This window comes from Prunus dulcis, chromosome 6, assembly GCF_902201215.1.
Source record: "Prunus dulcis chromosome 6, ALMONDv2, whole genome shotgun sequence".
Taxonomy (NCBI): Eukaryota; Viridiplantae; Streptophyta; class Magnoliopsida; order Rosales; family Rosaceae; genus Prunus; species Prunus dulcis.
The window spans coordinates 28,297,779-28,310,924 of NC_047655.1; the positions used below are offsets into that span (position 1 = coordinate 28,297,779).

Below are 13,146 nucleotides of genomic sequence, written 5' to 3' on the forward strand. Positions count from 1 at the left end.
ATATTCCTACGACCTAAAAGCCATAAATACAAATGTAAAAAAGTGAAGAAAATAGACTTTGAGAAATGAGAATTTCTTCATTAAAAAGAAAAAAAAGAAGAAGAAGAAAAGGGTATGAGAGCAATTAATTGTAGTGGAATTTACTGGTGATAGGGTTTGTCTACAGTATTAGTATACAACACAAGTTTGATTTGCAATCAATTGAACAAAGTACATTATCATTGAAGTCCCAAGACTCAGATGGAAAAGTGTCCATGTCTTAAAGCTCAGACTTTGAATGTTTTGGAGGAGTGTTGGCGAGCTTCCATTGCCACTGCATCAGGATTCCGCTATCGCTATCACCTGCGGCTTGGTTAATTGGTACAGCATCAGAAATTTCTTTGATGTCTTCTTCCTTGAGTTTCACCCCCAAGGAGCCAATATTTGAATCCAGGTTCTTAATCTTTGTTGTCCCTGCAGTGGAAATTCACAACCAAATGGACAACGTGTCAATGGACAGAGACAATGTTTCTTGATTGATTTCATGAGCAAACAAATGCTGGTAAAAGCTCAAAAATTCAAACCCTGATCTTAAAAGATCTTGATTGATTTCATGCCGGTTATAAATCAATTTAGGTGGAAGAGGACAAAGATGTAATGAAGACTCACCCGGGATAGGCACAACATCATTTCCTTGGTGGAGAACCCATGATAGTGCTAGTTGAACAGGAGAGGTTTGATGCTTTTTAGCAAGGCTTTCTATTCGATGGTAAATATTCTTGTTCTTGTCTATGTTCTCTCCTACAAACCGGGGATGGTTGGCCTAACGTAGAAAAGAAAAATGGACAAGATTCAATCAACCAAAATTAGTTTTCATACACAGAAAAGAACAATACTTTCAAATTTATATTTGTAAAATCCAGTTCAAGCAGAAAAAAACCCATGAACCACACCCTAAACCCGGGTTTTGTAATTGAACTGCATAAAAAAGTGAACCACAAAAATCAGAAGAAAAAAAAACTGTAGAATTTTCAAAAATCTACTGAACTGCTAGGTTTTTGAATTTACATATGTTTTTGTTAAAATGACATAATGCCAAAGGGAAAAACCAAGACTAGAATCACAGTTTTTGATACTCTGCAGAACCTACATTAACATTTACTTCTATAACAGAAAAAGATTATGAAGAACAACCTACCACAAAACTATTTGCAGCCACACTTTCCACAACTCCTCTGCCTCCGAAAAAACCACGACCAAGAGGACTATATGGAACTATTCCAATGCCAAGCTCCCTGTATGTGACAACATTGGACAAAATAATTGACACATATTAGAGTTCTTATAGACACACTTTGAGAACATTTCACAAGCGTTTAAGTAACTGCAATCAATTTTTCACAAGTATAATGTTATGTACTAGATCATCTTCAAAAGCATTCCCCTTTTTTTTTCCCTTGCAGAAATGGAAAATAGGGAAGCAATTCAGGGTAACAACTTTGCATAACTCAAACTGAATTTTGAACATACCTGCAAAGTGGAACAATCTCTTCCTCAATATCACGAGTCCAGAGGGACCACTCAATTTGTAAAGCCGTGATGGGATGAACTGCATGTGCCCTCCTTATTGTGTCCGGGCTGGCTTCAGATAACCCAATATACTTTACTTTTCCTTCTTCCACCAGTTTCTTGAGCTCACCTACCTAAACTCCAGGAAAAACAAAAGTATCTAATCAATATTTTCCAGCCACAGTCCTACTATTTCTACAAGAAGCTATGTAAAAGCACTTCCAATTTATACAGTTATGGTGCTTTTAGCTGAATGAGGAAGAGAATCACATACGGTTTCCTCTATAGGCACCATTGTGTCCACCCGGTGCTGATAATACAGATCAATGTAGTCGACGCCAAGACGATTGAGGCTAGCCTCACAGCATGAGCGGACATACTCAGGAGTGCCCTTCACTGTAATTCTTGGAGGATCAGGTCTTCCAGTAATACCAAACTTTGTGGCCACTTGAACTTTTTCCCTTGGCAACTGCTTCAAGGCCTTCATTATAAAAACCCATATACATTTAGCTAAAAGTCTGCTTCTTTGTAAATTATATCTATCATGAATTAATCAATACAGATATTATATTAACTTCTGAGTTAGTGTAATAAACTTGATAAATTCACAAGTGGAAATGCAAACCTTCCCAAGAAGAAGTTCATTCAAATGAGGTCCATATACATCAGCTGTGTCAAAGAAAGTGATTCCTTTACTGAAAGCATGTTTTATTATGGAGATGCCATCCTCATCAGGGACAGGCGAGTTGTAGACCCCACTCAGGCCCATGCATCCAAACCCCACTTTTGAGACCTGACGAGCAAGGAAATCAGAAATTTTGAGACAAATATCTAACAATTGGAAGAAATATAACTAAGCATCTAAATCAACCCTCTGCAGAAAAGACAGAAATTGAAGGAACTTTAGGAATCTAAATGGATTATTATAATGCCTCAAATCCCTGACTTCCAAGTTTAACTCTTGGGATCCCTACAGCCTTCTCCTTGTCCCCATTTAGTCTCCCTGGTAATGAGGTTGAGGCATTGTCTGTAGAATGTAAACCTCTTTCGAGTTCTTGCCTCTCCTTCTCGTCACGGTCTTCAAGTACAGAAAGCACTTGAGAGGTAAACCCTCTTCGGCAGTCTTTTGTTACATTAGCAACCACAGCTGACAGTGCAGTCTCTGTAATGATGTTACGTCGAGAAATAACCTGCAAAATAGAAAGACTCTTCCTCATCAACGGCTCAACGTAAAGTTTATAAAGTAGTTCTCTTTATGAAAATCTAGGCAATTAATTAAATCCAGTACCACTTTTTGTGATTACCTCATGCCACTTCCTCGTATATCGTTTGGTTACATCACAAACACCATCTTTAGTGATGGCAATTACGTAAGTTAATTTCTTGTTCCACCTGCAGAAAATGCTTGAAGTTATATTTTAATATGCACAAATCAAGGCAAAAAATAATTTATCTCATATCAAGAAACTGAATCAACAGGGAAATCTAGAAAAATGATTCAACTAGCAACACCAAAGGTACCCGCTTTCATATAACATTGGATTGTCATACACTCCTTCACAAGGATCGAGATGCAACCATCTGAACAACAAAGGTGTGAAAAGAACATTGTATCCATATTATTGGCTTTCCAGGACTCCTAAGTTAAAGAAAAAGCACTAGTCTGTAAATGGAAGTTACCTTCCCAAAGATTGTGAGAAGCACTCTGTCCAAACATGATTTGTGAAATCCAAGATCTGAAAAACAAAAAAAATAAGTTAAAAGAAATCTATCACGCTCCTCAGTCCCAGGAAAAAATAAAAAGGACACAACTGAACTACTTAATTATCTACTTTCATCCGAAAATGAATAATTAGACAAGATAATGGTTCCAGTGTTGGAACTCAACTCATTAGATGTTGTACAAGAAGGATTAAATATATTCATATTGCTTTAGGCATGTCCATTGGTGAATATCAAGCAAGTCAGATGGCAGTGATATTAGAATTGAAAGTGACTAACCAGGCGGGATTCATATCCAAAAGCTCGGCAATAAAGCGTAAAGCAATTGGCCCATTCCCCACAACGCCCACTTCTTGTTTCCACAAGCTGCATTTCGGGGAAAAGATAATATAAAATTGAGGGAGACATAAAGTATCAAATAAGCTTCTTAATGAGGTCACCAAGATGCATAAATACCTTCAATGGATCATTGTAGCGTGGGAAACGAGACCCTATAGGGCAAAAATTGCATCTGGGGTTGAAGACCAAAAATATAATAAGTAATGTCAAGCTAATTAATTATTTTGAATCTAGAGATGTATGCATTAGCACATAGATAGAAAACTAAGAAACAGGGTTAGGGAAAGATAATAATAAAAAGGTAACATCTATGGTTAATTTTTTTGATTGAAATAGCAGTTTTCTAATGGTTTGTGACATGAGGCTCTCACCTAAAAATGCTAGTCACATAAAGTAAGTATAACAGTAAATAAAAATCCTTTAAATTGAAAACTATAGCTGCAAATGCTGCCATAGCTTTGACAGTCGGAGGGTTCAAGTTCACAGTGGACGAGCCTATTTGATTCAGCTATGTTTATTCTTAAATCAGATGAACAAAGACTACTAAGTAGATCTTACCACAATGAAAGATTAGATCAACAGTACTAAAACTAATAAAACAAAAAAATAACAAAATAAAATCATAAAGGGAAAAAAATACCATGGACCAGACTAGCTATGGTTACAATTGTGGGGGGGTGGTGTTGGGGGTTTGGGTGGGTTGGGGTGGGATGGTTAAACATCAATAGCATACCCATAGATCTCAACTCGAGAAGCTCCATGTCGAATTTCTGAAGGAAGTGGATCCACCTTCCCATGAAGTACGGTTTCTTTGCTGCAACCATCACAGGGAGGAGCATTTACCCACCTGCAATATTGAAACAGACACAGAGCACATGACACTATATTCAGCTTGTGAGCTACGGATGATGAAAGTGAAAAGTAAAAAACAGCGAAGCAACAGGTGAACACCTGAAAGATTGTTTGAACCAGAAAAGCAGCTGCAGCAGGAAAGCATGGTCTTGTTCATTTTTTGATGGAGTTAAATTCCCCTCCTACAAAACGTTTATCAGATTTGCTCATCACCAAGACATCTTTCCAGAGGAAAATCATTAATGTATTGCCAAATACCAGTTCCGTCCAAAAAAATGAAAACAATGACATGCGTACTTAAAACATTTACTTTCTGAGAGAGACTAATGCTCTCACCTTGGCCAAACTGACCAATGCTTTCTCCTCCAGCTCTTCAACAGGAACTGTTTTCCGAGCAGCCTCCTGGCGTTCCAGGTCCTCATACTAAACCAGCGATAGGCCAAAACCCATAAAAAAACATCAGTCTGTGAAAATAATTAAACTAATCTTGTACAATTTTTAAAAAGAATTTGAGAAATACAAAACTACAAACTATTATGTGTTTTTCTTCTTCGGAATTAGCTACCACTATTAGTCAAAAGCTAAGCTCTTTGCTTTTTTGTGCCCCAAGTAAAATAAACTTCTGAAATCCAAATCTTCAGTTTACATCATTTTCCTTCCGTTTCCCTGAAACCAAACAGATTAGGTAATAAGAAAGAACATTACCATGAGAACTATACTGACATAAGTGCGTAGTCTTCCCTCAACCTTTCCATTATCTTCAGGGGCAGCGCACTCCTCTGCCTCAATTTTTTTAAAAGAGACAAAATAAATAAAATGAAACAAAATTTCCTTGAAAAGTTTCAAATGCAGAAGACTTGTAAAGAAACCTGCAACATTCTGGCCAATTCCTCATCGGATTTCAGCAATTCATCGTTTTCAGCAGTTGAAGTTTCTTGTTGCTCCTCATTGATCGAAACCAGTCGGAGCTTCTCAGAGATAGCAACGAGGTCGGACTTATCCGAAACGACACGATTTTCATCCATTCCAATTAACTTTAAGGAAAGAAAAACAATCCAATTCAATCAACTTGAGCGATAAAAAAAACACGTACTTTTACAAATTGCAAAACCTATAAGACACATACATTCACACGCAGATATAGCCCTATATATTATATACAGCGAGAGATAGTGAGTAACAGAGATTGGTGAACCTTTTGCTCGTCCGGAGGGATGGAGGTGAGAGATAAGAGCTGGAGTTTGAAAACCTGCAATGAATTGCATGTTAGAGAGAGAGACTGAGTTTTAGAGAGAGATGGGGAGGAAATGACAGAGAGAAATAGAGAGAGATACTTCGAGGCCATCGTCCGTATCAAAGTCAACGCCGAAAGTGGAGTCATTGTGGTGAACCTGAAAGCTCCGAGTCACCATTTTCTGGTTCGCGACTCTGATGATGAGATCTCTGCAACTGCAAAGCCCAAAAGCAAAAGTCGAGGTCTTTCTTTCTCCGAATTTTCATAGTCACCATTTGTTTTGTTCGGCAAGTCTCTCTTCTTCTTTCTTCCGCCATGACGTTTTTTATTTGGTGGGGTCTTCCCTGAACATCTCGTTTATAGTCGCGCGAAAAAAAAAGCAACGGTTACTTTTGCATACCGACCATTTTTCTCTTTTTTCCATCGTTATTTGATAAACAAAAGAAATATGATGTACAAAACAAAATAAATAAATCAATGGGGAAAATATTATGTTGATAGAATTTCATAAGATGTGATCATATGTATGCATTTGTTGGTCGTGGGTAAGGAGTCATATGAAAATAAAAAATAAATTTTGTATGCATGTACTAAATTATAATTGTGCCCACGTCAACGGAGTCTAGTTTAGTGAAAATACATTAACTTGCAGACAATAGTCTTAAGTTTGAATTGACCAACTAAAATTATTTTTAAACAAGATCTCTAACCCTTTAGGACATAAATTGACTAAACATGTGGTACAACACAATAAGAGAAAAATGGTATGCCAATGAGGTTTAGCCTAGTGGAAAAGGGCCTTCATTTATAGACCAGAGGTTTCAGGTTCGAATCCCATTTTCTTGTAGTTTAGACTATCACTTGTACTGTACTTAAATAAAAGAGAAAATGGCATTTATTGGTGATTGTTTTGTCCACAGTATTATTATACAACAAAAGTTTGATTTGCAATCAATTCAACAAAATACAACACTGAGATGGAAAATTGTCCATGTCTTAAAGCTCAGATCTTTGAATCTTTTGGAGGAGTGTTGGCGAGCTTCCATTGCCACTGCATCAGGATTCCGCTATCGCTATCACCTGCGGCTTGGTTAATTGGTACAGCATCAGAAATTTCTTTGATGTCTTCTTCCTTGAGTTTCACCCCCAAGGAGCCAATATTTGAATCCAGGTTCTTAATCTTTGTTGTCCCTGCAGTGGAAATTCACAACCAAATGGACAATCTGTCAATGGACAGAAACAACTTTTCTTGATTGATTTCATGAGCAAACAAATGCTGGTAAGAAAACTGAAAAGATAAAAAATTCAAACCCTGATCTTAAAGAATCTTGATTGGTTTCATGCCAATTATAAATCAATTTAGGTTGAAGAGCACAAAAATGCAATGAAGACTCACCCGGTATAGGCACAACATCATTTCCTTGGTGGAGAACCCATGATAGTGCTAGTTGAATAGGAGAGGTTTGGTGCTTTTTAGCAAGGCTTTCTATTCGATGGTAAATTTCCTTGTTCTTGTTTAAATTCTCTCCTACAAACCGAGGATGGTTGGCCTGGCGCAGAAAAGAAAAATGGACAAGATTCAGTCAACCAAAATTAGTTTTCACACACAGAAAAAGCACATACTTCAAATTTATAGTTGTAAAATCCAGACACCCTGAACCCGTAGTTTTGTACTTCAACTGCATAAAAAAGTGAAACACAAAAAACAGAAGACAAAAACTGCACAATTTTCACAAAACTACTGAACTGCTAGGTTTTTTAGTTTACATATGATTTTGTTAAAAATGACATAATGCCAAAGAAAAAACCAAGATTAGAATCAAACTCCTCTCTCAGTTTTCTGTTACTCTGCAGAACCTACATTTACTTCTATAACAGACTGAGTAGAAAAAGATTATGAAGAACAACCTACCGCAAAACTGTTTGCAGCCACACCTTCCACAACTCCTCTGCCTCCGAAAAAACCACGACCAAGAGGACTATATGGAACTATTCCAATGCCAAGCTCCCTGTATGTGACAACATTGAACAAAATAATTGACACAAATTAGAGTTATTATAGACACACTCTGAGAACATTCCACAAGCGTTTAAGTAACTGCAATCATTTTTTCACAAAAATGGAAAATAGGGAAGCAATTCAGGGTTGCAAGTGGATTTTGAACATACCTGCAAACTGGAATAAGCTCTTCCTCAATATCACGAGTCCATAGGGACCACTCAATTTGTAAAGCCGTGATGGGATGAACTGCATGTGCCCTCCTTATTGTGTCCGGGCTGGCTTCAGACAACCCAATATACTTTACTTTTCCTTCTTCCACCAGTTTCTTGAGCTCACCTACCTAAACTCCAGGAAAAACAAAAGTATCTGATCAATATTTTCCAGCCAACCCCCCTCTATTTCTACAAGAAGCTATGTAAAAGCACTTCCAATATTATACAGTTGTGGTGCTTTAGCTGAATTAGGAAGAGAATCACATACAGTTTCCTCTATAGGCACCGTCGTGTCCACCCGGTGCTGATAATACAGATCAATGTAGTCGACGCCAAGACGATTCAGGCTAGCCTCACAGCACGAGCGGACATACTCAGGAGTGCCCTTCACTGTAATTCTAGGAGGATCACGTCTTCCAGTAATACCAAACTTTGTGGCCACTTGAACTTTTTCCCTTGGCAGCTGCTTCAAGGCCTTCATTATAAAAACAAACATACATTTTAGCTAATAGTCTGCTTCTTTGTGAATTATATCTACCATGAATTAATCAATCAGGTGTGTTAGTTAGTTCACAAGCGGAAATACAAACCTTGCCAAGAAGAATTTCATTCAAGTGGGGTCCATATACATCAGCTGTGTCAAAGAAAGTAATTCCTTTACTGAAGGCATGTTTTATTATGGAGATACCATCCTCCTCAGAGACAGGAGAGTTGTAGACCCCACTCAGGCCCATGCATCCAAACCCCAGTTTTGAGACCTGATGATGAGCAAGGAGGTCAGAGATTTTGAAACAAAACAGTAAAAATTGGAAGAAACTAAGCATCTAAATCAACCATAGTGTTCTAAATGGATGAATACCTCAAATCCCTGACTTCCAAGTTGAACTGTTGGGATCTGTACTGCCTTGTCCTCAGCCATAGTGTTGCTTGTTTGTTTTGATTGATCCCAAAATGTAAGCAGGATAGGATAGGCTAAATGAGCACTGCAAAGTCTACGCCGTGTTAGGATTGGAGTTGGGCACACCAGTTATTCTATATGCCTAGACTAGTCTTTGCATTGACATTACTGGCTGGCGCTGCTGTGTTATAATCTCCGGGCAATTCTGGCAACTGAAAATACATATAATAATAATATGTCATTCTTCAGTGGACATAACTGCCCGTGTCAAAATATAACAGGGTCTGAGGGTCAACTCTGCTACAATTCCAGCTCAAGAAAATTCAATCACACTTTACAAACTTTTGATTGTTTTTTACTACCAACAAGTCAACTTTTCTTAAATTATGAAGGTGGTCGGATCATGAAAATATCTGATTTGAGCACAGCCAAAGCTGAAATTGGAATAAAAGGAGATGAAATTGGAATGTGAGATTTACCCCTCAAGTCCTTGACTTGACCGCCCAATTTAACCCTCAAATCCTTGATTTGGTTGTCTTCATCCATCCATCCAACCATGATCCATCTAGCTTCATTGTGCCTTTCCAAAGAAAGGCAAAAAATTTAAAAAAAGGAATGCACCAGCCGGGAATCGAACCCGGGTCTGTACCGTGGCAGGGTACTATTCTACCACTAGACCACTGGTGCCCAGATGAACACTTATCTCCAACCACTCTATTTTCTAACAATTGCAATTGGTTTTGATTTGAAGGTGAAAACCGAAAAAATCTGCACCAGCCGGGAATCGAACCCGGGTCTGTACCGTGGCAGGGTACTATTCTACCACAAGACCACTGGTGCTTTGATGCTCATTCATTTCAGGTTAAATGATTTTACTAAAATTATCACCACTTTGCTCCTAAACCAGAAATATCCAAATTCCTCTTCTCGACCTGATGATGCAGCAGGTTATGTCTCACTATAAGAACAACCGGGCAATTGTGCTTGTAATTTTATAGCCTGTCCTTCCGTGGATGCTTCCAGTTTCAAGCCCCCATGTCACGTTGAGGTAGGTGCCCATGGATTTTAGCTTTTATTTATTCAAGTATCTATCTATATTTATGAAAAAACCTCAGGCATCCCAACAGAAGTGAGCAGCATTCACCACAGAACTTGCAATTGCATTGGAAACCAACATCAGTCTTATTAATAATAAAAATACACACAAGCAACATCTCATCACATTCTCTGTTACAAGAAAATATATGCAGGCCCGATTGCCTACACAAACATTTCTAAGATAGTATTGTGCCCTCTTTTGCTGGTGTATCTGCAAACTTCCATGAGCAGGTGATAAAACTGGCAACTATTCTTTCCCCTGCCGCCGCATTGATGGGTATCATATCAGAAATCTCTTGTACATCTTCTTCAGTGAGTTTCACTCCCAAGGAACCGATATTAGTATCAAGATTTTTTATCTTAGTTGTCCCTACAAAACCACAAGGAGAGGTAAGTATCCTTAGTTTTAATTTGTTATAGAAAGAAGAAAAGAGATTTGTCCAACAGTAAACATTGATCAAGGTACATTGCTCTTATTAAGTAAAATCTCCACCAGTGGTTTCCCTTTTCCATTATTTGACACAGCACATTATGTGACTGATAAGGCAGATTATATAGGAAGGAAAAGGGCACTCACCAGGGATAGGTACCACACCATCACCTTGATTAAGAACCCAAGCAAGGGCAAGTTGTGCAGGGGTGCATCCATGCTTTTCAGCCAACGTTCCTACGTTACCATAAAGGACCTTGTTTTTCTCAAAGTTGTCTCCAATCAAACGAGGATTTGATGCCTGGGATAACAAATTGATTGGCCACCGAATCAGCAACAAGAGAAAATTAACAAATTCCAGGCTTGCATTGCAGCTGTCTGAATGAGATGCTCTTTATCATATAATATTTAGAATTGAAAAGCTAATACATGAAATCTCTGAGTGGCGTAGGTTACCAGAAAACTATTTGCAGGTATACTTTCCACCACTCCCCTGCCACCAAAAAATCCACGACCCAGGGGGCTGTATGGCACTATTCCAATTCCAAGTTCCCTATGTCAACACACACATTGATCATTATTTATACAAGAGAAATAAGCGTGCATGCAAATTGGGAAAGCAGTATTGGGAATAAATGCTAACAGCTTCCTTTAGTGCAACAAGAAACATACAGTGCACCCTCTAACACAAAAAAAATTGAGAATATATATTGTGTAACCTCCAATTCAATTTCCTTTTTCCCTTTTGAGTGAAAGGTTAAACTTCTTATTTTGTTCAGTGGATACAACTAAGTACACAAGTGCTACTGGGGACCTCAAAAGCACTGCCAACTGAAGCGTGACTAAGGAATACAGCATAGAAATCCCCCAGAACACCAACTCTCATAAGTAGAGTGGTAGATAAATTAGATGGAAGCATGTAAATTGAGTACTGTATTGAAACATGTAGCAATGCTTCATTTCTGACTCTGGTTTTTGCACGGAACTTTGAAATTTAAACTGAGGTTACCTGCAAAGTGGGACGATTTCTTCCTCAATTTCGCGAGTCCAAAGGGACCACTCCATCTGTATAGCAGTTATGGGGTGAACTGCATGTGCCCTCCTTATTGTGTTTGGGCTAGCTTCAGATAGTCCAATGTACTTTATTTTTCCCTCTTTCACCAACTTTTTCAATTCCTCCATCTGTCCTTGCAATAATTGTAAGTATTAAAAGTTAATAAAGAACCAAGACACTGAGAAGTCCCACACCAAAAGGGTTGAAGCAAATCTACAACTTCAGACGGTTGGGTCATGATTATGAAAAAAGAGGAGAACTAACCAAAAGATGAAAAAAGAATAGAAGAAAGGCTTAAGATTACGCTTAAAAGTGGGGGAAAATAGGTAACACTTACAGTGTCTTCTATGGGGACAGTTGTATCTATCCGGTGCTGATAGTAAAGATCAATGTAGTCCACACCAAGGCGCTTCAGGCTAGCTTCGCAGCAGGAGCGGACATATTCAGGAGTGCCATTTACAACCACTTGAGTGTTTTCAATTTTTACAATACCAAACTTTGTTGCCAATTGAACCTTATCTCGAGGTAACTGCTTCAATGCCTGAAGTTAAACGGAAGACAACATAAATGACCAACAACAAAAGCAGACCAACGTATAAGGCAAGTTAACAGGTGTGGGCTTATTAGATGGTACCGGTCCCTTAGTTCAATGTCGAGAACTAGTAAGATCCAACACTGAATGTTCTAATCAGATGGCATATAAGCTAAGCTCCCATGGGTTATTCTGGCATAACGCGTGTGACTAGGTGAAAAACCTTGGAACTATGGAAAGACTATTTGGGAGCAGACTTACCTTTCCCACCAAAACTTCATTAGTATGCGGTCCATATACATCTGATGTATCAAAGAATGTTATTCCTTTATTGAACGCGTACTTGACGATTGATATGCCAAGCTCTTCAGGGACTGGAGCGTTATAGATTCCTGTAAGCCCCATACACCCAAATCCCAACTTGGAAACCTGCACAAGAAATCAATGTTAAACAAAACCACCTTTTGTTTGGAATTGGAGGGGAGTAAATAACATAATTAAATGGCAGAAATTTTAAACCAGAGTTAATAACCACAAATAGAGCTCAATCCAAAAAAGGGCCAATCTTTGAAAAACTAAACACCTAATCTAAAAACCCAGAAAACAGGGAAGCCTTGAGAGGTTCTTATTCTTGTTTTCTGCTGTGATCTATGTTGATTGTTGAAGCCCGATGACTGTGAAAGAACAAGGTTTTTTGTTGACATTGGTCCGTCTATACTCTATGTGCTTGCTTATAGTACATGGGGTTTTAAGTTTATGCTGAAAAACACACATACAACAGAAGAAGGTAACGAAGAAATACAATGTAACCACAAAGTTTTGATTTTTCTTGCCGCGACTGAAACTTGAATTCAAAGATCAGAAATGGGTTTTACCTCGAAACCCTGACTTCCCAGTTGTACTCTGGGAATTTGAATTATCTGCTCCTCAGCCATTCTGCTTCCTCTTCTTTGTTTCACTTCAATCTTTTTACTCCCTAATTGGTGCTCAAGTTGGAGATTGCAACTTCTGTGAGTTCAGAAAGAGAATAGAGAGCGAGCCTATTTAAAGGTACATGGTAATTGTTATTCTATTTAACATTAAAATGATTTCTTATCGTCATTGCTTACATCATTCTTTCTTTTAGATCACTGAGTATGTCATTGGTCTGCACAAGTCTATACCAAAACTCTTGAATGTGATCTGAAGTTTCAAATCTGTGTTAATCTTTTCTGTCAATATTATA

At 38.1% G+C, this 13,146-nt stretch overlaps 3 protein-coding genes and 2 non-coding genes across 7 annotated transcripts; all 5 read right to left on the reverse strand.

The window, feature by feature from the left end:
- Positions 1 to 115: 115 nt before the first annotated feature.
- On the reverse strand, positions 116 to 6,003 carry LOC117630013 (peptide-N(4)-(N-acetyl-beta-glucosaminyl)asparagine amidase-like). Of its 3 annotated transcripts, XM_034362711.1 has the most exons (19): positions 5,796 to 6,003; positions 5,657 to 5,710; positions 5,331 to 5,495; positions 5,167 to 5,244; positions 4,798 to 4,884; positions 4,561 to 4,643; positions 4,343 to 4,456; positions 3,727 to 3,781; positions 3,550 to 3,636; positions 3,229 to 3,284; positions 3,070 to 3,129; positions 2,853 to 2,940; positions 2,481 to 2,738; positions 2,174 to 2,341; positions 1,823 to 2,029; positions 1,510 to 1,682; positions 1,178 to 1,274; positions 649 to 802; positions 116 to 453 (listed from the first exon to the last, which is right to left on the reverse strand). In XM_034362711.1, the coding sequence occupies exons 1-19, from the start codon at positions 5,871 to 5,873 to the stop codon at positions 260 to 262; spliced, it is 2,256 nt and encodes a 751-aa protein (XP_034218602.1). In that variant the 5' UTR covers positions 5,874 to 6,003; the 3' UTR covers positions 116 to 259. The 3 variants fall into 3 exon arrangements, with proteins under 3 accessions (XP_034218602.1, XP_034218603.1, XP_034218604.1); XM_034362712.1 differs by lacking the exon at positions 3,070 to 3,129; XM_034362713.1 differs by lacking the exon at positions 5,796 to 6,003 and having other exon boundaries at positions 5,588 to 5,702.
- A 559-nt stretch (positions 6,004 to 6,562) lies between these two features.
- LOC117630014 (probable aldo-keto reductase 1) lies at positions 6,563 to 9,380 on the reverse strand. The gene is made up of 8 exons (XM_034362714.1): positions 9,287 to 9,380; positions 8,769 to 9,019; positions 8,500 to 8,667; positions 8,178 to 8,384; positions 7,865 to 8,037; positions 7,608 to 7,704; positions 7,092 to 7,245; positions 6,563 to 6,886 (listed from the first exon to the last, which is right to left on the reverse strand). Exons 2-8 carry the CDS (start codon positions 8,826 to 8,828, stop codon positions 6,699 to 6,701), a joined length of 1,047 nt encoding a protein of 348 aa, XP_034218605.1. The 5' UTR covers positions 8,829 to 9,019; positions 9,287 to 9,380; the 3' UTR covers positions 6,563 to 6,698.
- Positions 9,381 to 9,423: 43 nt separating this feature from the next.
- TRNAG-GCC lies at positions 9,424 to 9,494 on the reverse strand. The gene has a single exon. It is a non-coding gene; the product is annotated as a tRNA-Gly (tRNA).
- An 82-nt stretch (positions 9,495 to 9,576) lies between these two features.
- On the reverse strand, positions 9,577 to 9,647 carry TRNAG-GCC. The gene has a single exon. It is a non-coding gene; the product is annotated as a tRNA-Gly (tRNA).
- Positions 9,648 to 9,946: 299 nt separating this feature from the next.
- On the reverse strand, positions 9,947 to 13,041 carry LOC117632683 (perakine reductase-like). The gene is made up of 7 exons (XM_034366232.1): positions 12,797 to 13,041; positions 12,183 to 12,350; positions 11,727 to 11,930; positions 11,345 to 11,517; positions 10,792 to 10,888; positions 10,483 to 10,636; positions 9,947 to 10,275 (listed from the first exon to the last, which is right to left on the reverse strand). Exons 1-7 carry the CDS (start codon positions 12,854 to 12,856, stop codon positions 10,082 to 10,084), a joined length of 1,050 nt encoding a protein of 349 aa, XP_034222123.1. The 5' UTR covers positions 12,857 to 13,041; the 3' UTR covers positions 9,947 to 10,081.
- Positions 13,042 to 13,146: the final 105 nt, after the last annotated feature.

What these genes read in the sequence shown, in the direction of transcription:
- LOC117630014 (XM_034362714.1), bottom strand. Translation starts at nt 8,828, where the DNA reads ATGGCTGAGGACAAGGCAGTACAGATCCCAACAGTTCAACTTGGAAGT. An exon ending in GAGCTTATTCCAGTTTGCAG is followed by an intron (nt 7,705 to 7,864) that starts GTATGTTCAAAA and finishes TGTCACATACAG; the next exon opens with GGAGCTTGGCATTGGAATAG. An exon ending in TGATGTTGTGCCTATACCGG is followed by an intron (nt 6,887 to 7,091) that starts GTGAGTCTTCAT and finishes TTTCCACTGCAG; the next exon opens with GGACAACAAAGATTAAGAAC.
- LOC117632683 (XM_034366232.1), bottom strand. Translation starts at nt 12,856, where the DNA reads ATGGCTGAGGAGCAGATAATTCAAATTCCCAGAGTACAACTGGGAAGT. An exon ending in GAAATCGTCCCACTTTGCAG is followed by an intron (nt 10,889 to 11,344) that starts GTAACCTCAGTT and finishes GTGTTGACATAG; the next exon opens with GGAACTTGGAATTGGAATAG. An exon ending in TACCTGCAAATAGTTTTCTG is followed by an intron (nt 10,637 to 10,791) that starts GTAACCTACGCC and finishes TTGTTATCCCAG; the next exon opens with GCATCAAATCCTCGTTTGAT.
- LOC117630013 (XM_034362711.1), bottom strand. Translation starts at nt 5,873, where the DNA reads ATGGTGACTCGGAGCTTTCAGGTTCACCACAATGACTCCACTTTCGGC. An exon ending in TTCTCACAATCTTTGGGAAG is followed by an intron (nt 3,130 to 3,228) that starts GTAACTTCCATT and finishes TTTGTTGTTCAG; the next exon opens with ATGGTTGCATCTCGATCCTT. An exon ending in ATACGAGGAAGTGGCATGAG is followed by an intron (nt 2,739 to 2,852) that starts GTAATCACAAAA and finishes TCTATTTTGCAG; the next exon opens with GTTATTTCTCGACGTAACAT.